The sequence below is a fragment of the Pyricularia pennisetigena genome, chromosome 5, assembly GCF_004337985.1.
Source record: "Pyricularia pennisetigena strain Br36 chromosome 5, whole genome shotgun sequence".
Taxonomy (NCBI): Eukaryota; Fungi; Ascomycota; class Sordariomycetes; order Magnaporthales; family Pyriculariaceae; genus Pyricularia; species Pyricularia pennisetigena.
In genome coordinates, this window is record NC_043743.1 from 1110023 (window position 1) to 1136844 (window position 26822).

Consider the following 26822-nt stretch of genomic DNA (forward strand, 5'->3'; position numbering starts at 1 on the left):
GCTTGAATACTAATTACTTTGTCCGCCCGTCATTGTCCCATTAAAGATTATAGTGTTGATGTGATATGCCGCGGCAATGCTGTTAATGTGGGTTGTTGTACATGATGAGGAGTGCAAAAACGATCGGGGATTTATCTTCCATCACATCCCCGCCAGGCTATTGCTCCCCACTGCTTCTTTCCACAGCCCGTCAAAGTCGATCCCTTCTTCTTGGAAGAGATCCCGGATCTTCTGGGCAACAGCAACCTGTTTCTCCTCGGTCATGCCACCGGGCTGTGTGGCCTCGAACTGGACAGTCTCGATCCAGCGGAAAAAGAGATCCTCCTTGCCCAGGCCGACCAGCGCCTCGCGAAATGCAAAAACCTGCCGCCTCCGCTCATCCTCCTTGCTGCCCCCGCCGACACCACTGCCCGTGTCAAGTACCAGCCAGCCGTGTTCCTTGTGATGCAGCAGCACGACGAGACGAAACGCGTCCAGAGCCAGCGCCTTGGCGTCCACGAGCTTGTGCGCGTACATCATGGCGGCCCAGTCCAGGTCCCAGTCGCCGTTCATGGTGAGGTAGCCCGTCTTGTCGTTGAGCAGCACGGGTGACGTGGCGTTGCGGACGTAGGTGGCGAGCTGGCTGCGCGGGGCCTGGTCCGTCAGCACGTCCCTGCCCACCAGCTGGCGGTCCCACTCGCGGCTGCGACGCACATAGACCTCCTTGTCCCGGAAGCCGACCTGCCAGCGCCAGAGGCAGGGGTTGCCGTGGGTGCGGCCCAGGCAGAACTCGACGGGCCAGGGCCAGACGAAGATGAGCAGGACCAGATCCAGGAAGAGGGTGAAGCCGCGGCGGAAGATGATCCAAGCCAGCGCCGGCCACGAGAGGGCGGCCGTGTCGAGCGAGATGCCCGGCACGTGGTTGCCGGCGGCGGCGAGGGCGAGCTGCTTGTAGTAGGGGGCGATGTAGCGCAGGCGCAGGACGAACAGGGCAAATACGGCCAGGTTGAGGGCCACGGGAACCATAAAGATCTTGCGCTTGAAGGCGGGCGGCTTGGCATCCACGTGAACCACGTAAACATGCTCCGGCTCAAGTATTTCGACAAAGGGAGAAAGGCTGTCTGGGATCTTGCGGTAGGGTTTGGGGATGGATCCTGCGGCGGTTGCCTTTTTGGATCCAGAGCTTTTGCCCTTGGATGTGCGAGATGAGGGTGCCATTGTTGGACCTTGTGCCGAGTGAAGACGAGGGTTTGTTGTCTTGATCGATATCTGGGAGTCGTTTTTCGAGGGTTAGCAGGGACGCGCCTGCTGCCTGGCCCTTTTTTTTGAGCTTTTCGCTCCAGTCATGGATGGGTTTTGTCACACAGTATTACAATTGTTGAGGTTGGGACTGCCATCAATGAATGCACTTTCGACAGATTGGTCGTGCAAAGTAACGATATCTAGATACATCTGTTTCGTATTCAGTATTATCGACTCTTTTCCTGCTCACACCACAGAACGAACGCGCAAGGGTAGATACGGTAGATCCTTATTATGCTTTAAGAAATGCATTCAGCTATTGTGCCTGTTGCATCGCGGCTCAAGCTCCGTTGTCAATCGCACACTGTACGGCCCTCAACGTCAAGTGGGTCCATGCAGCGCCAATCAATCCAATGCCTGTCGTCAAGCTCCGAAATAGCTTTCAGAATTTTGGCGACGCCTTCTCCAACTTCAGTTCCCATGTTGAAGTAACCAAGTCAGAGCACCCCTGGAAGGAATCAGTGTTTTGGTTGCAGAGAGTCTGTCCTTGGACGCGCTCTCGATTCAATGTTGTAGTCGACGAGGATGATAAGACAAAGAATAAGCAGCGTGAGTACAACAAACACACTCTGTTCCTGGTCAAGAATTTTGCATCGCCGAATATGGCTGGCTAACAGGGTTACCTTCCAGCGACAAAGGAATTTGTTCGTCTGCGCTTTCTGTCGGACCGCCTGCAGACCTAGCCAACAGCCGTTGCAACATTCGAGTCTTCCACGCTGGTATTATTCCGCTAGCCAGCCACAGTTTCAGAATGGATTCAACCGCAACACGCCCGTGAGCCGGTCACCTACCGGGGCACCCGTGGCGCGCCAAAGCATCAGGGAATTCGAAGATGACGATGATGAGGACTTGCTTCCTCATGAGTTAGCTGCTCGCGCCCGTCAAACCCCGCCTCCTCCTCCTCCTCCTCCTCCTGCTCCACCACCATTCCGTCCGCCTCCGCCTCAGCGGCCAGCCTCTTCAGAGACTACTTCAAAGGATACATCAGAGGCTATCCCAGAGGCTACTCCAGAAACCACTTCAGACACGCATCCAGCGCCGGAACCCCAGGATGACAGCGTCATTCCCTCATCGAACCAGGCTCCCGAGCCCAGCGAGTCTGAACCTGTAGATCAGTCCAGAACCCCATTCGTCCCGTCTCGCCAGCAAAACTTCATAATCGACGACGACGAGGATGATCTGTTGGATGACTTGTTGCCGCATGAGAAAGCCGCCCAGGAACATGTTGCCGTCCAGAAAGACCAGCAAAAGCGCTTTCTCATTGAGGAGAACGACGACGACTTCTTGACACCGGAAGAGGTTACCGCTCGTGCTCGCTCCTATAAGACGCCGAAACCCTCAGGGCAAGCCTCTCCAGGGTTTTCCATCAGGCGGATACCGTATGGTGCGCCAGCTGGTCGCAACAACGATCCGGCCCCTCATTCACAGCGAGTGGAAGGTCCTGGGGAATTCTCTACTCCTCCGGGACCAAGTGCCGCGGGCAACCCCAGTGACGAGAACCCCCGCCCATCTTGGGCTCAGCTGTCTAGAAGGCCTTTTCATGAACTTTCGGGCGCGTACATCAGGCACGGGCCAACCCACACTCGTGATGGTGTTAGCGATGTCTCCCAAAATGTATGGGCGCCGTCCGTAAACATGTCGAGGAAGTCTCTCCCCTCTCCAGTTTCAAAGCCTAGACCTCGTGCCAAAAACTTTTACTTCAAGAGCTTATCTTTGCGGCAAGGCCAAGACGGACAGGCAGATGCATCCGCTGCTACTAAGACTGCCCCTGAAAGCAAGATCCCGACGCAATCCATCCAAGAGGCAAACGGCAGTTCGAGTCAAGGAGATGGCGACAGCGACGATTTTACTCGGTTTGAAGCGTTGGTCGACAATAAGGCGCCATCCCAAAAGCAGATCAAAACGAGACGGGGCGACGAACAAGACTGGGAATGGGTCAAAGACGTTGAGAAAAAGGGTGAAATAAATGCCCAAGAACAAGAACTCCGCGGAAAGATGCAGGGTACAAATAGCGCTGCGGAACCCGTGGCGACTTCTGACGCGGCGCCCGCACCGGACTCTCAGGGTCGCGAAGTCGCGGAAAATAAGAGATCCAGGGGACGGGATCATGAAGTACGAGAGTTCCCAGAGAAATCGAAACCGAAGCCAAGATTCTCCAAGAACAACTATAGAGATGACGACGAAGATTTCTCGGAAGAAGCTGAGGCAATGGCTCGGGCTCGTCGCGAACGCAAGGAGCAGAGGAGGTTGCAAAGGGAAATGGAGGAACTTGAAAAGCAGGAAGCAGCCGCCGTCAAAAGCATCCTTGTGCCTGAATTCATCACAGTGGCCGACTTGGGCCAATCTTTGGGCCACAAGCCGGCGCCTTTCCTCGACCAGTTGTTGAAGATGGGATTCGAAGATATCACAGTGGAGAGTGTGATGACGGGTGAGACGGCGGCGCTTGTTGCTCAGGAGTACGGTTTCGAGCCCATCTTGGACGTTGGTGAGCAAGTCGATCTCAAACCGCGGCCACCGCCAGAAGACCCGTCAGCGCTACCACCACGGCCACCGATTGTCACCATCATGGGTCACGTCGATCATGGGAAGACCACGATGCTTGATTATCTACGCAAGTCATCGATAGCTGCAGGCGAGCACGGTGGTATCACGCAGCACATTGGTGCCTTCTCGGTGAAGATGTCAACTGGCAAGGTCATTACATTCCTGGACACGCCAGGCCACGCAGCCTTTTTGACTATGCGCCAACGCGGTGCCAACATCACCGACATGGTCATTCTTGTTGTTGCGGCCGACGACAGCGTCAAGCCGCAGACATTAGAGGCGTTGAAGCATGCTCGCGCGGCAAAGGTTCCCATAATCGTGGCCATAAACAAGGTCGACAAGGATGAGGCTCGTGTAGACCAGGTCAAATTGGACCTGGCAAACAACGGGGTCCAGCTTGAGGACTTTGGTGGCGATGTGCAGGCTGTCTGCGTCAGCGGGAAGACTGGTCTGGGCATGGCAGATCTGGAGGAGAACATCATCGCGCTCGCCGAGATGCTTGACATGCGAGCCGAGACGGACGGCATGGCCGAGGGCTGGATTCTCGAGTCGGCCATCAAGCCGCTGGGCAGGGCCGCGTCGATCCTCGTCAAGAGGGGTACGCTCCGCAAGGGTGACCTCATCGTCGCCGGGACCTCGTTCGCCAAGGTCCGGCTCATGCTCAATGAGGCTGGTCAAGAGGTTGACGAGGCGTCCCCGGGGACTCCCGTTGAGGTGTTTGGCTGGCGCGGCACGCCCTCGGCGGGCGACATGGTTCTCCAGGCGCCCGACGAGGACCGAGCCCGGGACGCGACCCGGTACCGCGAGGAGATGGCGGCATGGCAAAAGACGGCCGAAGGTGTGGCGGCGCAGGAGAAGGCAGAGCGCGAGAAGGCTGAACGCGAAAGGGTAGAGGCAGAAATGAAGGAACTCATGGGAGAAGAGGGTGAGGCCGAGGCCGAGGAAGCGACTCCGGGCACCATCATGGTCAACTTCATCATTAAGGGCGACGTTATGGGCTCGGTCGAAGCCGTGTACGGCGCCGTGATGGAAATTGGCAACAACGAAGTGCGGCCAAGGATCCTGCGGTCGGCACCGGGGCAGGTGACCGAGTCGGACGTTGAACACGCGGCAACGACGGGCAGCCACATCATCAGCTTCAACAACACGATCCAGGGACACATTGAGCGGATGGCGGACCAAAAGGGTGTCCGTATCATGGACCACTCCATCATCTACCATTTGGTGGACGAGGTCAAGGCGTTGCTCTCGGAGAAGCTCCCGCCGACCATCTCGTTCAAGGTCAACGGCGAGGCAGAGGTGTTGCAAGTCTTCCCGATCAACATCAAGGGGCGCAAGTACAAGAACATTGCCGGATGCAGGGTGCGCAACGGCGTCATTGTCAGGAACAGCATGTACCGCGTCATTCGTGGGACTGAGGAGGTCTTTAATGGTATGATTTTTTCTCTGTCTACTGCCAACAATCAAGAAACGTAATCGTCCTATGCTAAACTAACTTACTTTTTTTTTTCTTCTTTCTAGGTAAACTCGAATCGCTCAAGCATGTCAAGAAGGACATCTCAGAGGCCAAGAAGAACTCGGAATGCGGTATCCAGTTTGAGGGCTGGGACGACATCGAAGTCGGCGACAAGATTCAAGCCTACGAGGAGGTCAAGGAAACCCGCTACCTGCCATGAAGACTTTTTTTTTTTTTTTTGGCAGATGCGTGGGAGAAACGTCCACTTGGGGTGCTCGCGTGTAACCCTAAGCGTGTATGTATAAGTTTTTCTGTAAGATTCTGTGAAAATGCATGTAACTATAGACAACCTTAAATCGCATAGATGGGCATTCTTGGCATAGGCTGGTTCATGTTGTTTTTATATAGATGGAGCTCAGGTGGACATCTACATGCGCCTTCTTTTTCTATTGTACAGGAAATACCAGCTACCTTGATTATTTTACACTTGAGACGGGCATATTCACACACCCTCCCGGAGCGCATCATGGCATTGAGCTTTGTCCGACTAGGCCCAGCACAGCAGCGACAGCCATGTGCAAGTCAATAATGCCCAATTCAGTACGCAGGGATTCAGTTAGGCCATATCATAAATGTAATTAATCTCTGGCGTAGCTGAAGGATGCCCCATCGTGGTTCTCAGAAGCAGACACACGAATTGGTAACGAGGCCGCAAGTGGTGGAACCCAACGAACACCCGAATTTCCAAACGACGACCAAGAAGGAATCGCCACTCAGAATAAGAAAAGAAAAATCATCCTTCGGGCCCGACGGTTGCTCAGAATACTTCTCGCGGTTCCCCGATCGGGGAAGGCCCGGTGCCCCCAGGTGTAGCCCTTTCTTTTTCGCTCGCCGGTCCGAGTTCCGTCGGGGGCATTTTCTGTCTTGATTGGACCCAATGCAGCCAATCAAAGTCGGGTGTGAGAACTGAGCCACACCGGTCCGCTCAGTTCCGAGTCCGGTAACCCCGGCTGCCGATCTTGGTGGCTCAATCGACCGTTCCCCATTCGCTTGTTTATTTCGCCACATGCGGCGTCCAAATTTGCCTGCTCGGCATATCTAGGAAATACGATACAGATATTCGACTGTATCACACCTTTTTCCTCTTTGCAGCACATACAATGACACCATCCACAATGTGGCTTGTTCATCACTTTGCATTTGGTCCAGTCTATCACCCATGGCTGTGGCTCGTGTGAGCTTTTCATCGCCCCGGAATAGGCAATAATCAGACGGCGAGACCAGAGGTGATCGGCGTTACTTATTTCCCAGTAGGAATGGATCGGGTGTTCGCCCCCTTTGTCCAGCCGGGGGCTCCCGCTGTCTATGCCCTCTCACCGTTCCCCCCTCTCACCATCAAACAGATAAACGTGGGAATGCGCAATACATTTGATCCAATCACCCCCCCTTTTCTTGTCCCATGGCGGCAGACATGACTTCCTTATGAGGCAATCATGACCTTCCAGCTGCTCAGATCATTGGCTCCTTGAGGAGGGGTGTGCTCGATGCCGTTCCCAAGGGCTCTCGCACTTCGGTTCCACATCCTTTCCCTTCACCTTGTCAGGAGAGGCAGCCCACCTTGTGGCGAACGAAAAATAAAACCGCGTGGGTTTCTGCGTCGGCGATCTGCGTCCACCAATCCTCCTTATAGGGCTATGACCCGCTGTCGCTCTCCTTGAACCATTCAGCAAGCATCCCTGTGGCTTTCCCACGCCAGCAACGCGTCGTTTCTCGCCACAACGCTTATATCGTTCACACCAAACCCCCCCTTCTAGACCTTAGGTTAACGGTAACCCCTCAGTGTGGCGAGGAAACATACATGGCTTCCTCATGCCATCTCTGTTCATCCATTGGTTCCAGCCACCCCGAGACTGCGCCCCGTGGCTTCCATTTCATCACAACTGCCTCGATATTCATCCTTTCGCGTCAAAACAAGCGCCAACGTGAGCGAGGGGTTTAGAGGTAGATCCCACATCCCGCCGTATTGCTCCCGCACGCAGTTTCCAGACCCGACGTCGTCAATGATTGCGCGTTCCCCTTAGTTGCACTGCGTCCTGTCCTTGCCCACCTCCTAGGACAGATTCAGCTTGATTCCCGTGGCCCAATGGGCCGGGGCAGCAAGAGGGGGCTCTGAATACGGGGCGAAGTGCCTGTGTTTGTCGCTGATTTAGGCTTTTTGTTTGTCTCTCTGCTACCACATCCCCTCCGTCACCTCCGGCCCCTGGATCGGGGCTCATGCAGTAGGGGTCCTGTGGCTGGTGCAAAGGAAACAGTTGATGTACCACACCATTCGGGCAAAAAGCAAAAGAGGAAAAAAGAAATGATAACATGCCCCTGGCGAGTTGTAAATTGGTCAGCACACACCTCATGCGGCCCGGACAGGGTAGCTCTGCGGTACCACAGGGCCGGACGGATGGTACAAGGAGGACAGGTACATATCCACCAAGTAACTTGGGGCAATCCACTTCCTCACCGACTAGCTGTATGTACCTGAATACTCAAGTAAATCAATGCTACTGAGAGCTGACCGACAGTGCAGTCTGGTCGTTTCACTGTGGTTAAGGCAGTCATCAGTTGACTCAAACAAACCAAAAGTCTAAAAAAAGAACTCGAAAGCTGTCGTAAATAGCAGCGTTCAAACCTCACCTTGGATAAAACTGGAGATATGAGGGCTCTGATCAACAGACATGCAGTCTAGAACTTCAATTCTGGGTCAGCACTGATCTCAAGTAAACAGAGGAGTACCTCGGTGGGCCAAAATAAGGAAGAAAGGAGAGACCCTACAGGTGATCGGCGCCCTTTGCACCACATCGGGAAGCCCAGCTGGGAACCTGAAGATCCAATGAGACTGGTCCGGCACGGCGGGAGATGCGGGTGCGCGGTGACATTTGCTCGAGGACGATCCCTTCTTGTTTCCCTTTGGTCTTGCGCACTCCCCTCTCTGCTCACACCATGCACACACCCATCAGCCTCTCCCCCGTTGACCCCCTCACAACCTTGTCGCAAGGGGGAAATCCACGGGATGGCTGTGTCTTCCGTAGAAACTGTGGCTAGTGAAGTCCAGAGCTTTCTCTCAGAATGCTGATTAAGAGATTCATAAACACAACCAATCCCCAACCATCAGGGCCCAAGTACCGGTACTTCCATTTTGTCCCTCAATCTCACTCCTGCCTGTTTGCTGGCTAGTTTCGGATCCGCGGCGGGAAAATCTCACACCCCTGTGGAACCGCAGCCCTTGTGTTAAAATTGCAGCAGAAATGATGCAAGAATATGTGCATCGTGCACGCTGTCGCCCGAACTTTGGTTATGGTTTTGTGTGTTTTGCTGTCTGTAAACGGAAGCCGTACCAATGTGAAAAACGTCATATTTCTTGGCAGAAATTGATGGTTATGAACCCCTATGTAGAAATAACGGTAAACGAGATTCCTCTGGCACCGGTGTCCTCTGGAGATTGCATTGATCAAGGTTTTTGGGCTAATTCTTGCACGAAAGAGACAGAAAAAAAAGAAAAAAAAGAAAAAAAAAAAAAAGGATTTCAGGACTGTCGTACAGCTTTGCTGTCACATGCAGCCACAAAACTAATCCCAGGCCTCAATTTGTAGTACCGACTTCTCATTCGAGCAGCCACATGTTGATATGGATGTTGAAAAGAGAAAAAAAAAGATGTTCAGGGGTCGTAAATGCAGCACCAGCGACGAATCAATTGACAGGATTCCCAAACATGAAGAGATCACTTGCACCTCTATCAACATTCTGTTTGTCTTGGCGGCTTTTTACCTGCCATCAGCCGATGACAGATATTCACGGGTCCGGATTCAATGAATACAATTCCGCTGAGAAAGAGCCCTGGCCACACTAATGATTGACTTGACGAGCTTCTCATCCATCCGGCTAGCCGATCGGGCTGCCGGGCTCTTTGGGAGCCGTGAAGCCGACTTTGCCGCCCTCTTCTTTCGCCTAAACCGGCACCCCTCTAAACCGATGAAAGCCAGAAAAATTGGCAACAAATAGTTTGTATTTTGCAGCAATAATGCAAAGGGGGGGATTTGGACGCGTTTCCGCATCGGGAGCAAACCACGCCATGGCTATTCGGCGCTGAAGCACAGTCTGGGGGTACAACCTTCGGTTATGAAATTTCCAGCAGCAACAGCAACACCGAGGGCTAATCGGTGTGGTTGGGGCAGTTTTTTATTTGTATTTTTTCATGATCAAGTGATCTGTAATCGAAGCCTCAATGCTTTTCAGCAACAGGCTTGCTGGGCCCTCAGTGCGTCCATGACCACTTGGGTGAGGGCCAGGATAAATGAATAAGCGGCAAAGATTGCATCAACCTTCTGGGGTGTGTATTCGATGGGAATGGTGCACTTTGTCCATCCATCACAAAGCCACAGGCCCTGGGGAAACTTCCATGACAATGAAAGATGCTTGCGCTACTGCCACAGTAACCTGCTGCAGCGTGCGACAATGCCTCTGCATCAAGGATTACAGCAAGCAATTGTGTTCGGAGGGCGTGGACGGCATTGAATACCATGCCATTGACCGTCATTGAGGGTAAGGGGCTTTTCGGGGCTCGCCGAGGAGAAAGGACGTGTGCCGGTGAGGAGCAGTGGCAGAGAGGACAATTGATTGATTTGATTTGATCGGGAGGAGGTTCGGCCTGTCTGGACTGTGATGCAGGGGGGAGGCCGCGCAATGGCATTCGCCACATGATGTCCAATGCGTGAGGCTGGGCTTGACTTGCAGACGTTCCGTTGGTGTGGCTTTGGCAGGAGGAATAATACTCTTCTCAAAGGAAACCCTTTGTTTTACCGGTACTCTCGACGGGGGAAAACAGTAACGAGAGCAATTTGAACGGAATTGATGCAACGAGCCCCACCCAAGCTGCAAAAGCTTCTATGGCTTGCTGCACCCGCAGCACCTGCCATCTTCAAGGACACGCGCAATGTCATCGTAAACTTATTACTGATTGGCTGGCAAGGGCTCGGCCACTATTGCCTGCAATTTCGACCTTTTAACTATTTAGGGTAGGGCCAGGGGGCTGCTGATGGAAGTTGCGATGTACTACTTACTGTACACCTACCACAGAGGGCACCAATGGGCGGGCATCTATCCCATGTACCTCAACCTCACTGTGACGCTCTTTTTTTTTTTTTTTTTTTTTTTTTTTTTTTTTTTTTCCTTGCGCCGAGATCCCGGCACATTGTCGCAGTTAGATGGTAAAATAAACACGTCTAATAACAATAGCCGATGAAGAACCAGAGCTTCCCATCTTTTGGGCTCGCAGACTTTTGGCCCCCCTTCCTCGCCCCTTCCCCCCAGGCCCGGATGACAACAGCTCAATTCACAAGAATTGCCTTGGGTTCCGGCTCTCATTTGCCATGCGGTATATGAAGAGTCCATGGCTTTGCCAAGGACCCCAACCCTCTTTGTTGTCAAACCCAGTACACGACGCAACTGTCTCTTGTTTGGCTTGGCAACCATTGGCCAAGCACTATTGGTAGTAAACTAGTTCAGGTACATAACTTACCTATATTTGTACAGTTCTCACTTCCTGGGGGTTTCCTGTCAAGGCTGTCATCAAAAGTCCGGCCAAAATGCTCCGGGTGCAACCGCTGAATGGCATCGAACCCCTGTGACCATGGATGATGTGATGCGGCTTGACAAAAGGGCACACCCCCTTTGAATTTTTATTTGTCGATATATAATGGCATTTATAATTTATTCATGCTAAACCCCAGTATTTTGTACTCTTTATACCTATCGGTATTGTTTGTGTCGGCACTGATGGTTGGGGACAGGAAGAAGGGTGTTGCGGGATTCGGTGTGCTGCGCCCATGTCATATTTGGTAGACAGTAGTGACAACCCCCGCCAAGCCAAACATATACCACTATAGACTAGAACGAACGCGTTATTATTATAAACCCCAGCCAGGACCCCATCGAATGGGCTCACACAAAAACAGTCTGTAGCATTGGACACGTATGTAACGGTCATAAAATTCGGCCACCCCCCAAAAAAATTGGTGCCCAACTTCCCTTGCATACCCTGCTCGATTTCGCATATCAGATAATATGGCTGTGTAAGAAAGTCGTGGGGAGAAGACCAAGATGACGACGTGGCGTAGCGACATAACAAGATGTGATGTCTCGAGTTTCTGCGCGGCTCGGGAGAGAGGCGCGAACGAACCTCCCCCGGTTCCCCGTTCCACGTTTTCTGTCAGACCCCCATCCCCATGCAAGTAGCTTGCTCTCAAGCAATGCGAAATTACCTGACGCAGTTTTCCACTGCCAGTCCTTTTCAGGAGATTACTGAATGGTAATGAAGCCACTACTAATAATAATAAAATATAAAAAAAAAATGAAAGCCTCTTCCAGGCCCCATCCCAAATGGCTGGGCGGCCATCAGACAACCATCATCCTTAATTAATCCAATATTTTGTGTTTTGTGTTTAGTTTTCCCAACCCACTTCTCCCCGTTTCTATAATCATTTCAGTTCCGTTTCCCTCGTCGGGATTTTCCCTTTTCGCAACCTGGCTGATTTACCAGAATAAGTGGAACTACGAAACAATTACCGAAATTCTAGCGGAGTGAGGGATTTCTGTAATTTGACGTTTCACTGGACGACCTTTTTGCCTTGCCCCGGTTCATTGAGATCGTACCTGACCTGATCCCAAAGGGCGTGAGATTTGTTTTCCATGGCTCCCCCCCAGAAACAATCGTTGAGTGGAGCGTCCCGCCAGTAACATGTTTCGATGCTTGGGCCGATCGAAACTGGATTTTGGAGAATAGGTAATTGTGCGAGTGGGCAGTTGGAAGAATATATCGAAATATATGTAGATAGTTGATTTTCGCGTTGTTTCGACGTGTTTGACCTCCATAAATCCAATTCAAATGGTCAAGTGTGTCATGAAAAAGTAACAATACAGTGAACAAAATAACAAAGATGTACTAGACTTAAAGGATTATAAAGTTGGATCGGCAAGTCGTCGAAATGCAACCAATGATGCTACTTTGTTGTATGTGTGACAGATCGAACGATGAATCCTCAAGTGACTCTTCACCAAAATATGAATGTCTAACCCAGCTAGGGACCTTCTCGATCCACCATGTTTTCCCTAAACAATTCGACATGAATGCCAAAGTGAGTGGCTTGTGTAGCCCAGAAGACAAAACGTACCAGCTCTAAGAAGATAATAATAAAAAAAAAAAGTAAAAGAAAAGATAACACACTCGTGGACATTAGGCCAAGTTGTGCGATAGCGCTGAAAGTAAAAATAACAAGCAAAATAGCTGCCCGTCCAGGGACATGGTATCTCGAGAACAGAAATGGAACGCCAAATCGCAAAGACGCCACCCTCCATGTCGTGTTTTGATCGTGTGCTCATCAGCTGAATCAGGGCCATGACACGAAACCCGTGTCCCGAAAAAAGTTCCAAGTCTAATAGTGTCGTATACGGAAAAGTGGTTGATCTGTTCATGTACTTTGAAAGGTTGCTTAAAGGAATCATAGGAGAAGCGTCTCAAAATGTAAGCCGGAGCTCATAGCCACTCTTGGTCGCCGTGCGTGTTGAGACGGCGTCGTTGTCGCTGTGGTCATCCACTGACATCTCCCATTCTCTCTTTACTGATGGTGCGTTGGCGAGATCGGTTATTTCTAGTATCATGTCCTGACCTTCGGGAAGTTCGGCAATCACATCGTCGTCCATTTCTACCTCTATTCCTCTGTCGAGGGCATGCACTACCCGCACAACGCTGGTCTGCTCGATGCCCCATTTCGCGGCTACACGAGACACGAACTCTTTCAGGTTGCGTTGCATAAGGTAAATGGCACGGTGACAGTCTTTGGCATCGGGGTTACCAGGGTTTCGGCGCAGGATGTAGAAGCATGCCACAGGCTTCGTGCTACGCTCTGGTGGAGGCTTGTACGATGCATCAACACCAAGGGCTTCAATCCAGCCTGTTAGGCTGCCTGTATCGTCCGTCTTCTTAACCTTGACAGGCTGGTCCGAACCTTGACGTGCAGCTGGAGCCGTCTCATCAAAATCCTGCCACTGAGCGTTGGCAGCCGATGCTTGCGATTGCAGCGAAAGCGAGCTCGGAGACGGTGACACTAGGGAGGAACCAGCGATAGAGCTGCGTCCGCTTCCTCTAGCCTGCCAGGCCGATCCTTCTCGAGACTCCGCCTTGGCCAGTTCCAACGAATCTCCTGGCAATGCCACAGGATGAAGATCCGGGTCATCCAAATCCTCGCCACGGAGGTAAAGAATGCTGACAGGCCGAGTGCTGGTGAACATGTCCTGGAGTGTCTGAAGTTTGAAGTGAAGGTCCTCCTCGAGCGGCGGTCTTTGTGCGCCGGCAGAGCTTGTTGATGACATTGACCAGGTGCGCTTGTGCTTTTGCACTTTTCCAGGGCGCTGAGCGTCTTGGCCCCTATTGTGTGCACCCGAGGATCTCTTACGCTTGTTGAAATCCTTCATACCGCTCTCGGCTTGTGTGATTTGCTGCTTGAGCTTATCTATCGTTTTCTTCACGTGCTGTACATCATTTGCCAGCTTCCGCTCGGCTCCATGGTCGCGGAATAGCTTCACCTTGCAGTAACAGATCTCAGTTGCTGCAGGATCAGGGCTGGCTTGGGAGTTGTCGAGAGGCAGCGCGCTCGTCTTGGCACAAAGCCTTACCGGAATACCCTTAACTCCCTTTGAATGACTGAAGTCGGTTGAGAGAAAGTTGAAACGAACTGCGATTGTGCATTCCGCTGCTCCATGGATACCAGGTGTCCAGATGACCGAAAACCCATCGAAAGACGACGTCTCGAGCTCGATCCTGGTCCTCTTGTCGTCGCCCTCAGCAGGCTGCCCAGCCTCGACATACTCCACAGCCTGGAGCTTGCCCCCTCTTTGGTGGGCCTCGTTGGTGCCCCTGCCCTCCTTCCACAAGCTCCAGCAGACGCCGGGTTTTTGCCTCTGCTGCTCATCTTCAAATGAAACGCGCACAAAAGTCCGGAAGCGCGTGCCCGGCTGGATCGGTATTGTAGGTGTGGTGTCGACGATTGAAAGGGAATAAGCTTGGCCTTTGTTGAGATAAGTCACGGGAATCTCATCTGCATGTTTGATCATAGCCGTTGGTGCGTTCAGGGTTGAGTGGAACCGGAACTTCTCGGCCGAGGCGGGAAGCCCAACGTTCAAAGGCATAAACTGTCTTGGTTGGAATCCAACCATTCCGCCCTGCGCCTGGAAAGTAGAGTCGATAGCAACCATTCTATCCTCGGCGGCATCCGACTCCATAGGAGAACCGTCCTGGTCCATTGTTTCATAACCGGTATCTTGGTGGACAAACGTGGATGGTGCAAAAGATTGTTGCGGTTGTGGTGGCTGGATAAACGGATGGTGAAATTGAGCTTGTGGGTGAAACTGATGCTGCTGGGGGTGAGGCGGATGGATCCCATGGTGGTAGCCGCCCATGTCTATCATGGCAGTAGTAGAGTGCATATGTGGCCCCTCAGTTGTCGGCATCGACAATGGAGTACCGATTCCCATGCCGAGACCGAGTGATGGAGTGTGCAAGTCGCCAGCTTGAGGATGGTAGAGAGTGTTGGTTCCCCCCGGGGTTGGGGTATAGTAACCCGGAGGCGCATTTGCGAAGTTGGCGAAGGAGAACGAATTCGGGTCCATAAGCGAAGGGGTGAATTTGAAGAGCTCGTTGCCCGACGCTCTGGGCGTTGGGTCTTGGTCCCGGAAAGCTTCATGGCTTATAGGTTGAGATCTGCAATTATTTGGTGTTAGTGGTCCGAAGCAGGATCCTCTTCGCCAACGGCATACTTCGATCAAGAAAAGAAAAAGAAAAAGAAAAAGGTTTTTGTGGAACAGGCGGATGCGCTGAGAAAGTTCTACAACACGGCAACCGGCGCGATCTCTGCAACTTGACCGAGCAGACGGCGCGCAAAGTGGTGCCCCGCGCTCTGGGGGCAGCTGAAGTCCCAAAGCGCCCTAAGTCGGGCGATGGCTGCCGAATCCATAAATTTTGTGCTCCCGGGTGACCATCAAGAGTAGAGGCGTACCCACTTCACGCGACCAGGTGCACGTGGATAGCTCGGAGCAAGAGAATAACGGGTGACGGAGAGGGGAAGACACATAAAGCCAAACTTGCCTGTCTTGAGAAGCAACAAGAGCACCTGGGTGGGCTGGGGCGGCAATGTTGGTCACGGCAACAGCCGACGATGCGCTCTGTTCACCAGTACTTGAAAGATGCGGAAACTGTTCCCTGAAGGTAGCCAGGAGCTCGTCCCCCGGCTTCGCCGCGCTCGTTCTGTTGAGAGCGCAAGATGAGTTAGAAATGAACAGATAGAGAGCGCCGAGGATCGGATAATTCCAGATGATCGATCGAAATATTTCAATGTATTTTTGCGCATGCGATCGCAAAGGGCCTGGCCGCACAACCGGCGCAGGCCGAGTAAAGCCACAAACTCAAGTCGATCAGGCATCAGGTCTGAGGGTTGACTGCACATACCGTTGGCGAAACATGAGGACGGATATTCAACTTGCGCTGTCCGAGGACAGCTGTCGCGTAAGAACAATCAGCGTTGGAAAGTAAGCGCCCTCTCTTTCCTTGAGAGAGTTTCCCTCAGTCCCTCTTCTCCTTCACGTTTGAAAAAGGAAGAAGAAAAGTCGGCCGTGCCAAGTTGATTGTACTGCTTTGGCTGGTGAACAGAGAAACTGGACTTGCAAAATAGGGTGAGTCGAGCCGTTGGTGTAAATTTGTGGCGCAGGCAGCAGTATTGCTGCGGGGAAGCCTCAAGTCGTGCTGCAGAGTAAATTAGGAGGTTAAGCTGGTAAAAGTAGTGGAGCGATGGAGACCGCGTAGCTGCTGTTATTGTTGTTTGGTGGTTGTATATGGGTGCAGGTGACGACGGCGGATTTGGTTATTTTCGATTCGAGACAGCGAGCGGTCGGGCGATGAATAGCGGTTAAGGTAGCGAATGTGGTCCGGCGAGAGATATTACTTATTGGGCGTAGTAGGTCATGTGGCAACGAGAGACAGGCCCCAAGATTATAAGCAGCAATTCACGACCGAAGCCTGTGGCGCCTTTTCCCAGTTGGCTTTGCTGGCTTGCTTTGCTTTTCTGACTGAGTTCTGAATCCAAAATCGTTTGGGTGTGATGAAAGGTTCAAGACAATAAGAGCCGAGAGCGAGCAGGATCAAATAAACACAGGAGAATCACAACGAGGGAAGAGAGGACGCGAGGGCGTGCGATTTGTACATAATAAGGCCTTAGATAAAACGGAACAAGCTGTGGGTACATTTACATATATGGTGGAGAGGGTTTTAAGAGAAGAACGACAAGGTATGCATTTGGGAGAGCTATGAGATCGCAACCGACCCAGCAGAGTAGGAGTAGAGCAACGGGGTGGCCAAGGGGTGTAAGCCTATATTTTTCATCAGCAAGGGTGGGGGGGAGGTGTACCTAGTGAGCAGAGGGGGGGCGTGGTGAGGAGCCAGTAGCCGGGTTGTGCTTTGTACCGATACATCAAACCATTTTCGGCCTGTGGGTAAGACGCGGTGGGCACTCGCACTGAGTGAGTGAGTGTGTTTTTCTGTGGCAGAGCCAAAGAGGAGTGGCGCCCCGCACGCAAGGGAGATTTGATGCCAATGACGCTTTTGCTTGGCAAAAGATCCCCTCAGGCCTCGCTGCCCCGAACTGCCACCGCCACGACGGTGTGCCACTCGACCGAAAAAGAGGAGCCGACTGATTGATTTAGCTTTGCTTTACTTTACTTACAGTACTACGGGAACAATCGCTCTTGCTCCCGACAGCGCCCGCGGTTTACGGTATCCAAAGGTGAGGTGCATTTTACAGTACAAATATCACTTGTAAGCCGTTTGATTTGCCCTTGTGCAAAACCAAAGCACTAAGTCAACTTGTGGGGGGTTGGCGATATTTTTCTCTCCGCCAGGGGGCTCCCCCGTCTTGCGACAAGGAGCAGGCCTCTGCATGCATGGTGGGTAAGTATCCTCCATTCCGTCATTGGGTGTCAAGGAGTTGCCGCCATTGCTGCCGGCTGGTTGGTCCACGGATACCCAATATGGTGTAAAGGGGAATAACGAGACGGGAGGGGAGGAAGCTGAACTGACTGATTGGAAGTGATGCTGAAGCGAGGTGCGCGCAACTAGGATCCGGTCAGGTGAGGAGGTACTTGGCCTCCAAGTACCTCTCTGGGGCCGGCCCCGTCCCGCCTGTCAGACAGTCAGCCACCGCAGAGTCGCTCGCAGAAACAATCCGTCCCTTTGCCGCCCACTCACACAAAATCTGCATCGCGTGGACCGACAGGCAAGCAACCCGCCTTCCTGTTCTCGCGGCCTGCATCTTTCCCGATCGGCGTATTTACGACAAGGCTGCATTCAAATGGTACGCTGTACGGAAGCTGCGGCGTTTGCAATGTCGCGTGCAAAGGACGAATTGGGTTACTTGTACAGTCCTGCACTGACATAGGTTATCACTCGATAATTCTTGGTGGGTGGTTGAAATGAGGGAGGGTTGTTGGTTGAGTTCAATCCCGCATCGCATCATCCTCCATGTCTATTCCTGACAATGCTTAGACAATGCTGATTGATTAGTGGTCCGTCCACAAAAATGCCGCGTTGTCTGTGGCTTGGTGGGGGACCTTTGCTGGATCATAGCGAGTAACGAATTTTGACTGATGGGCAGCGACAAAGAGATCTCGATGACGATGTAATGAAGTCTCCACTATAGACTTTCCAACCGCAGCTTTCCTTGCTGGACGCGACAAGTACCCCCTTCCGTCCGCTGTACCTCTCGTCTCCAACACTAGCACCTACTTTGGGGGGCTGCAGAAGAACAACGACAAAAACCGGCTAGCGCTCGCTTTAAATGATCACTGTGCACCACCATCACTTTAGAACCTTTTCTGAACCACCGGTAAGGCTATGGAGTAGATTCGGGTTTCCAAGGCTGATATAAACTTCTTTTATTCTGCGTTGCCCTGTCGAATAAGGTATGCGCTTACCAGATTGGCCGAGAAAACACCACCTTCCCAGCCTGGCCCAAGTTAATATTTCAAAATTTGCCGAACTAAAATAATCTGATTAGGGGGTGAGTCTTGGTAGCTATAGGGCGCTTCCTTTACTTGATATCACTCAACTGTTATCAAAGTCCCTACCTGCAAAGCACCTTGTGTTGTAATTATGTCCTTTAACCCAGACCCCAGGCTGCATAAAACCAAAAGAAGCCGCCCGTTGTGACATTATAATGACATGGGGCCTTGCTTTTTGTTTTCCGTCCTTTTCTGCAGTAGCATTGTTTCTTCGCAGCTAGCGCAGTTGCCAATGTTCGCTTCCACTCCCCAATGGATGGACACCCGAACTTTCCGTGCCGATGCGGCCATCTTCTCGTCCGGTCCTCGATCCAAATGTGGACAAAAGCCACCAGAGGATCTGGAGACGAACTTTGTGGATATTGCAAACTACAACGTAGCAATTCCGTATGCAGCCTAACTGCCTTGGCTTTTCTCCAGGTCAGTGACCAGCTCAAGTTTGCGAGGCTGTACTCTTCAACTGGTGAATGATTACGATGGTAGGAACACGTGTATGCATTTGAGTTGTGTGCCTTATAACCGAAATAGGCATTTATTTTCCGAGCCTCCGTCAGAGTGGAAGCCATCACAGGTGCCATCCATTCCCAATTAGGTTATGAACCCTCCAAAAAAGGACAAGTCTCTTATTCCATTCGGGTTAAAACGTGGAATGATGCTTTCAACCGACCTTGGGGGAATTTCCTTTTGCAGAATTGTTTCTTTGCCAGGAGAAAACATTCTGGTGGCATTTCGGATAACCCTCGTGGCCCAGATTAATTGAATGGTAGTGTTATATACTACACTACTTACTATGTATGTATGTATGTAGAAGGAAGTACTGACTATACTTATGTAGTAAATGACTGTGGTTTTGTAAGCTGTGGGCTCATTAAAAGCACGTTGCCACCCGCAAATTCTGCACATTGAATACTACAGTAGCTACAGTAGGGCCAAAAATTAGTTGCGTCGCTGTTGGCACTGTAACTTTAGGGCAAGTTTACTCCACGACTTATTATTGATCATGGAGGGCAAAAAAGCTAGACCGTTCTTGGCAACCACCGGCGTGGTGGGTATAGGCTACATGGGGAGCGCATCGCGACCTCGCAAGGTCAAAAAGGGATGCTGATGCGCAAACCTACGATCTGATCGACACCAACATTGCTGTTCACGGTCTAAGTGACCTTAACACACGCAGGGCCCTGGACCCTTATGTCGATACAAGTACAGTAGTAAATGGTGGGCCTCATGCAAAAGCCCTCCTTCCCCATCCCATGTGAGAGAGAGCACATAGTAAGTATATTTGCTGTGACGGATGAAGTGAATTCAATTGTTTGATTGATCTAACAATCGACAGCAAGAAACATGTGGCTGAGTAGTCAGGGCGGGACCTGACCAATATTTGCTTGCCGTATTGAGTTTGATGACTCGACAGCAGCTCAATAACGACGTCAGAGTCTTTTTTTTGTCTTTTTTGTTCCCACTGGAAAGCTTTAGCATACCCCCCGCCCCCCACATCGGAACAAGGACAGCAGCAACGGCGCGCGCATCAACGCTCACAAGGCCCCTGTCTAGGGAGCTGGCGAACGCACCCATGTGATAGTATTGCAGGATGAGAAACCCAACCGGCAAGTAAAACAGAAAAGAAAAGAAAAAAAAAACAATAAAACGATAAAATAACGAATGTGTGAAAAGGTTTACAAGACGACTTTGGTAAAGAGAAAGAAAGAAGAAAAAGAAATCCAGATTTTGTCAGGGGATCCCAGCCACGTTGCTGTGCCTGAATAAAAGGCAGGCTAGCACACGCAGTAGACGAACGGTCGGAAGGGGAAGGGGGCGTGTGTTTCTGAATCAGTTTAAGGAAAAGAAAATTACCTTACTTTATAGGAGCCCCCATTTTCTGACGTCATTAGCATCCACCACCAACAGCCGTGATCGCTGTCAATTTTGCCTTGTTTGTGTCAAGCCCGCACCGCCGGGGCGCGCGCTTTGTCATTTGGCCAAAGAAAAAGAAAAAAGAAAAAACTCAATTCTGAAGCCCTTCGATGGATGCTCAGACGACGGGTGAAATCCCGATCGCTGTTGTCGCGCAGGGTGCGCCTTGACCGGGAAGGAAAAGGGGCTGGCTGGGAGTAAGAAGGAAAAAATCGCAAAAGGATATCACTGGTTGGTCCGCCTCAGTTCGCATGTGTCTAGATCAACGTCGCCCAAGCTGCATATCCAATATCGGATTCTAGAACGTTTGACATAGGCTTCTAGGCCTATTACTTTGCAGTAGCCAAAGAGAAGACATAAACACTTGTTCGGGATTTATATATTGGCCCTATCTAGTCCACCAGAAAGAGAAAAAGTAAGTCTTTCGGCCGATTCCTATAAAAACAATGATCCTCGGACGGGTGGAGGGTCGCGTGTCGTATACTTTTCTTCATTATGTTTCTACCATGAGTAGTTATTCGATTTGATTTTTCTTTACTCCTTTGGTTTCCGCCCAGAAATGCTACAGAAAAGCCCAACCCAGCAAGCACCTCGTCATCTTGGGGGAGACCCTGATCCGTCATTGCGCAGGGGAAGGTTTGCGGTGTACATACAGTACAGTCCGCAACAACCATAGCTGATTGTTTACGGATCGCGCTCGCTCCCTCTCTGGGCGTTTTTTTTTCATGTTCTCTTTTTCCCCTGCCCGTCACTAGTGTTTTCCCGCTCACTCATATTCGACCGCAAATTGATACCGAGTGGTTCTTCCAATGAAATTCATGATAACATCAAGGTGAGGGGCCTGGTTTGGGGAAAAGGCGGCCCTATCTCATCGACAAGAGAGAGGGCATCTCGGCCCACGAGTCAGTATCCCAGGTAGCATTTTGATGCGTGACAGGCCATCGAGGCAAAGCAGAAGCGGAGCGGCTCTGTTGGAGCATAACCGCGCTGCTTTGTGGTTGGCCCGGAGGAGACCAGAATGATTAAAACGGCAGTCTATTGGTTGTCGCTCCTTTTTTTCCGTGGGTTCGTTCGTCAAGTCAGTTAGCGGAGCATCTGTGGGGACAGCTCAAATTTTAGAAATACGTTTGCAGTTCGGACGTAATAATGACGTCAGAGTAATGACTTGGATACTTTTAACGTGGTTGTCTTTTTGGTTGTATTACCTATCAGTCCCTTTGTGCAGTTGAGCCGACTCCACATACTCCAAAAAGTCAGGAAGCGGCAACTATGGACGGGATACGATCCATGGAATGGCATTTGATTACTGCGTGGTAAAGATCGCAAGATAGACCGATTCGTCGGGCGGGGATTTCCCTCTCTCAGGTACGACACATTCGGACTACCCGTCACCTGGTTCACTGAGGATCAAACGCGAGTACCCCAGTCTGTGCAGGGCGGCAAGCCCTCGGGTCAGCGGTTCTATTCCAAGGCAGTTCGCTCAATTGCGGGAACGAAACAAACGCGCAAAACTTCCAGATGCAGCATAATCCCGCCTCCAGACCTTGAGTTGAGTTCTCCCTTCTAGTGGAGGGTTTGGCTGTTCAAACGTGGCAGGTCGCAGCGCCGGATGAGAGGAGAAGGGGAGGGGGTGTAAATGTGAAACCTTCGGGAACCCATCATCTGATCTACAAAGAGCCGAGCGGACGACTCGTGGTCGGTGAAAGTAACCGAATATGCAACATTCAACAATGTCAAGAGATGGGAGGCGAAATGTGGGTGCGGAGGCCTGTCATGTTGGTTTTCCGTCCTCAACACACGCCCCTCGACTCTCCTCCTCACTCTCACCAAGAATTCTGTCAGGCAGAATACGCCTGACGGCCAAACGGATCCTCCGAGGCACCTTGAGACAATGTTCATTACTACTAGTAGTCTGTCGCATACTCCTCTTTGGGTGACCGAGACAAAGAATTACCCGCCTCCATGCACGCGCATTATACCAGGCAACCCGGGTCCCAGACAGCTCTGTGATATAATATATATACTGTGGTAAATCACAGAGTCTAAACATTCTTGTAATATTTGGGGTATGTTGACTGGGACGGTACTTTCCGTTGCTGTTCCGGGCGCCGCCAGAGGGCCTAACATGGTTACCAATGATAAACAGTTCTTGCTGCTAGCAGGTGACTGTACTGTATAATCTCGGACCTTTTTCACCTGAGCGGTAGACAGCAAAGGTCCCCTTTTCCCGCCTCATCTTGTCAAATTACAGACCACTGACCTGTGGGACCCTTTGATGTCACTGTGCGTATGGCGGGGGAACACTGAATGTTGGGCTCCACGAGCTTCAAGTCGCGTCCTGGGCCCCTGGTCTGATTCACTGGAGGTCTTTCATACTGTATCTAGTGCTCGAGGGACTTGAGTATACCTGGATTCTCACTGGGTTAGCCTCGGGCTTTATCTAACGTTCCGAGCATACAAAGGCAATTGAGGAAAAGTGTCCTAATTTGGTCAGAGACAGCGACTGTATCGGCCGAAGCGATCTGTCACGTTGAGACTCTTGGAATATAACTACACCTTAGTCATTGGACGTCGCGGTTGCAGTATTGCAACCAGGTACTGGTCCAACTTTACCGATACGACTGACACGAGAATGTCGGCAAGCCTTTTGTCGTGGCAAATCCTCACTCATTTCCCACGCGCCGTACACGAGGAGGACCCCTTTTTCCACCTCGCGCACGGAAGCAGGGTAAATGCTATCTTTGGCAGTGGCGCCCGCGTGACAACCCCTAGCATCGCAAGTGACAGGCAGTATCATGGCGAAGTTAAAAAGAAAAAAAAAAGAAAAAAAAAAGTTGGCGCCCCCGGCGGGCTCTTCAGTATAGTCAAAGGCACGTGCTGAAACGACACACCTTGCATACCGAGATATCTACATCTTTGGTTTGCCATACGAACTGCTCAGCCTCCTTCCGCTGGTCCCCGCCCGGACCGACTGGCTTTTGCTCAGTACCAAGGCAGCGCGCCCCGTGTTGGTCTGCTATAATGAAAGAAGTTGCCCCCTGGCGATGATTGTGGCCCAGTTACTATGCGACGCCGCGTCGCATTCGACTGGATATTTGCTTCTAGTACGATGTAGGTACGGGCGGGAAGGGAGCCATTCTACAACTCTTCATTACAGGTGCTACATGTGCTTTTTGGCACGTGCGTCCGAAATTTTTTTTTTAATTCGGGGTCAAAAAATGCCGTTAGTAGGAGGCGCTCCGGTTGAATGGTCCGGTGGAAGCTTGATCGAAGCGGGCAGTGATATAATATGTCCTGCAGTATTATTACTCTGCGACGTCACCGACAGGGATGCAACCCTCGCGTCCCCGGGCAGGGTGAGAAAAAGAGTAACAAAAGAACTAAAAAAAAACGGCTGTGCGCAGATTTGCATAAACAAAAAGGGGGTAGGTGTGGTGGTAGTCAGTACCATTGACACGCGCAAAAACAGGACGGTGATGGCTTGAGAAGGATGCTAGTTGTCTTGGGAAACCATTGAAGCTGTTCCAACCAAATGGACCCTGGATCACATCGTCCTCATCCCCGAACTATTGGACCAGGGTGCCGCGGACACGGTTCTAGTTTTGGAGGAGACGTTGTTCAACCGAAATCAGCAACGGACCACTACTGTTGACAACCTTAAATAGACAGAAATTGTGCGCACAACTGTAGTCAAAGCAAGATAATGATGGATAACTGATTTCTCTGAAATCCTACCAGAATTGTAGACGTGAACTTTGACATGTGGTCCGGGCGTGCTGTCCGTCAATGCGTGTACGGACGGTACGGAATCCATGATATTGATAATATCAGTAATTACTCGGTAAGCTGATTTTATTTTCCTGTGGGGAAGCAATATCACATTGAACAAATCTGCAGATTTTGCATGTGCGTTGATTCTGTGCGATTGTGTTGTACATACATAGGTAGGTAATATGCATTGTGCTTTTTTTTTTTTTTTTTTTTTTTTTTTTTTTGTGGGAGTGAACGTTACGATACAAGGAGAATCTGACCTGTACGATGCTGTTGTTCGCACACCCCCCTCGCCTGCCGCCCTGCGGTTCATCAGAAAGTCCAAATGTAGTTTTATTGGACGGATGGATTCCCGAATTCGTAGGGGACCTGTGACGATCGCTAGGGACAAATGAGAAGGGATTTGCGGCCATGCCCACAAGGGATAGACAGATATGCCACAATCGACCGTTTCTGTCTGTCCAATCCCGAGATCTGTGGTCAGGGGTGTTTTGAGCGGGTGGGCTTCTCGTTGCGGGAAACGAAAGGAGACAAAAAAAAAAAAAAGTTGGTCGGCACTGTCGGGCTGTTGGGCAACGCATCATAGGCAGATGAAGGACTGTGCAGCAGCTGCAGCAGGTGACCAAGTTTGACGTGACGGGCACGGCAGGGGGTTGGATGTGCGCGCGCCGCACGCACGCGGGTCCAGGGGAGGACAGGACTGCCAGCTCCGGCCTGGAGAAGAACAGACCAAATAGCAATGCGATGTCGACAATTTGCGGCACCTACTTACTGTACGCGGTAATTGCTGCCAAGGGATGAAATTGATGGATATTGAGGGGCGCGTCGCGGTAGGTTGCGCCGGATGTGTTGTTAGTCTACTAGAGTAGTTCGCGGTCGGTTGCGCCTCAACTCTTAGGATTATTTACTGTACCATGTAGCTTCTTCACTTGAATAGACCATGTCCCTCAAACCTACACCTTGGTGCTTTTTCGCGCTGTTCGACACACAAACGAGACACAGTCGCATCTCGATGGGGGTTCCCTTCTCTCTCTCTCTGTTTTTTTTTTTTTTTTTTTTGCTCTCTTATTACCTGGCGCTAATTCACTCTCCCACTTCATGCTGGCAACGAAAGATAAATAAGCCCCCCGGTTGTGGGATAGCAATGACAAGGGGCAACCACCCACCACACTGTCTTCCCTCCTGTGACGACAGTATCCGCACATTGCCCGTCATCGTTCCGGTGGGTCGTCGCCAACTGGCTGTATTTACTCCGCCTGCCTTGCCCATCCCGGGCCCGCAAGCCGAGTCATGAACGCCTGCCCAAGCCGCCCGGGGGTGTCGCCGGCATACTATGTATCCCATGGGAGGTTTAGCACGATGATCCTTTCCTCAACTTAGCAACCAACATTTCGTCCCACACACGCCCCCCTCCTTCATCCAACCGCCAAGTTTTATATCGAGTATCGTAATGGGCTTTTAGGATTACTGTCGGAAGCTGTTCTTTTTGAAGTATTCGTATATGAGAGCCAAGACAATACAGATCAAGAAAAGAGGGTCCCGCTCATAGAATTGTTCCCTGGGTTAAATCCCGGAAAGTTATTTTAGACTCGGCTGTGGTTTTTCTAGTATTTTTTATTTTATGTTTATCCATGGATCGACACCAATTTTTCCTCTTTGCCGACCCGACGGGGAAAAAACCCAAAAGAATAGAACAATTGTCGTCGCTTTTGGTGTACAGCCTTCATACCTGTATGGTTCGCCACCATCTAACTCGTATCTTTTTGTGCGTCCTTGTCTTCGAAGCCAGCAGGGATTGTCCATGTTGCCGCCGCTGTGCAGCGATTCGCTGGCACAATAAAAATACACTGCACTCGGAGCAAAATGAGAAGGGGGTAAAAACGTAATCTAAAAAAAAAAAAAAAAAAAAAAAAAACGCTACGCCGGCACCCCGGGTGTCCAGAGAGAACAAGAGACCTTACGGGGGAAAATTTGAGGAGTTGCGGGACGCTTCGCCCACGAGGTCCCCGCCTTTGCGGCTCCTGTACTGGTACAGTACAGTCGCATAAAAAAAAGTCGGAGGCAGGAGGCTTGTTCGATTCTGCCTTTACCATAGCTTTCAATACTTTGTACGCACACAAAATACGAGCTGGACTCTAATGCCGTAGATACTAAGCCAAGCAATGATTTTCAGGTTCTACGGGGTGATCTGGGACCAATACTGCAACGGTTCAACGCTGATCTTATTTCTCTTGTTCCGTCAACGGACCGATCAATTTATTTTTGGTTTGTTTTCAATTTTATTTTATTTTTCTCCCTTTGCCCCTCAGTCTCTCATATCCACTCTACTGGCATGCCAGAACGACATCTTGTCTTTGTGAGTCGGTCGTCAATATCTCTTGGGATTTACTGACTTGCCATTATATGGTATCACTCAGGTTGTGTCAGACTGAGGTGGGACCCATTTCCCCCCTTTCCGTAACGACACACCGCCGGTGAGGAGGCTAAATAATACGTGTCAGGAGACTAGGTAGGTGCATAGTCAATAGACAAAACCTTCCTACTTTGTCATGACCGGACACATATATGTCCGGTGCAATTTTCAGTGGATGACAAATTTATGATGAATTTAAGATTATATTTCCACATGCGATAGTGACAGCTGCAACTGCGGAACCAAAGGGACGAAACCCTTTTTCATTGCGGTTGGTCATCCTGGACTAGGACTCAA

The 26822-nt window shown here is 51.0% G+C and overlaps 7 protein-coding genes across 7 annotated transcripts; 4 read left to right on the plus strand and 3 right to left on the minus strand.

The window, feature by feature from the left end:
• Positions 1-141: 141 nt before the first annotated feature.
• PpBr36_08283 (uncharacterized protein) lies at positions 142-1197 on the minus strand (the record flags this gene model as incomplete). The annotated part of the gene is made up of 1 exon (XM_029895414.1): positions 142-1197. One exon carries the CDS (start codon positions 1195-1197, stop codon positions 142-144), a length of 1056 nt encoding a protein of 351 aa, XP_029746870.1.
• Positions 1198-1634: 437 nt separating this feature from the next.
• Positions 1635-5501, plus strand: PpBr36_08284 (uncharacterized protein; the record flags this gene model as incomplete). Its single annotated transcript, XM_029895415.1, has 3 exons — positions 1635-1859; positions 1912-5257; positions 5347-5501. The coding sequence occupies 3 exons, from the start codon at positions 1635-1637 to the stop codon at positions 5499-5501; spliced, it is 3726 nt and encodes a 1241-aa protein (XP_029746863.1).
• A 597-nt stretch (positions 5502-6098) lies between these two features.
• Positions 6099-6754, minus strand: PpBr36_08285 (uncharacterized protein; the record flags this gene model as incomplete). Its single annotated transcript, XM_029895416.1, has 3 exons — positions 6099-6200; positions 6259-6379; positions 6723-6754. 3 exons carry the CDS (start codon positions 6752-6754, stop codon positions 6099-6101), a joined length of 255 nt encoding a protein of 84 aa, XP_029746864.1.
• Positions 6755-12841: 6087 nt separating this feature from the next.
• Positions 12842-15841, minus strand: PpBr36_08286 (uncharacterized protein; the record flags this gene model as incomplete). The annotated part of the gene is made up of 4 exons (XM_029895417.1): positions 12842-15083; positions 15212-15323; positions 15379-15626; positions 15828-15841. 4 exons carry the CDS (start codon positions 15839-15841, stop codon positions 12842-12844), a joined length of 2616 nt encoding a protein of 871 aa, XP_029746865.1.
• Positions 15842-16967: 1126 nt separating this feature from the next.
• On the plus strand, positions 16968-18052 carry PpBr36_08287 (uncharacterized protein; the record flags this gene model as incomplete). Its single annotated transcript, XM_029895418.1, has 5 exons — positions 16968-17035; positions 17100-17157; positions 17273-17321; positions 17490-17724; positions 18025-18052. 5 exons carry the CDS (start codon positions 16968-16970, stop codon positions 18050-18052), a joined length of 438 nt encoding a protein of 145 aa, XP_029746866.1.
• Positions 18053-18662: 610 nt separating this feature from the next.
• On the plus strand, positions 18663-19022 carry PpBr36_08288 (uncharacterized protein; the record flags this gene model as incomplete). The annotated part of the gene is made up of 2 exons (XM_029895419.1): positions 18663-18817; positions 18959-19022. The coding sequence occupies 2 exons, from the start codon at positions 18663-18665 to the stop codon at positions 19020-19022; spliced, it is 219 nt and encodes a 72-aa protein (XP_029746871.1).
• A 2622-nt stretch (positions 19023-21644) lies between these two features.
• On the plus strand, positions 21645-22373 carry PpBr36_08289 (uncharacterized protein; the record flags this gene model as incomplete). The annotated part of the gene is made up of 2 exons (XM_029895420.1): positions 21645-21890; positions 22017-22373. Coding segments are annotated over 2 exons (603 nt in total), but the record flags the coding sequence as incomplete, so codon positions are not given.
• Positions 22374-26822: the final 4449 nt, after the last annotated feature.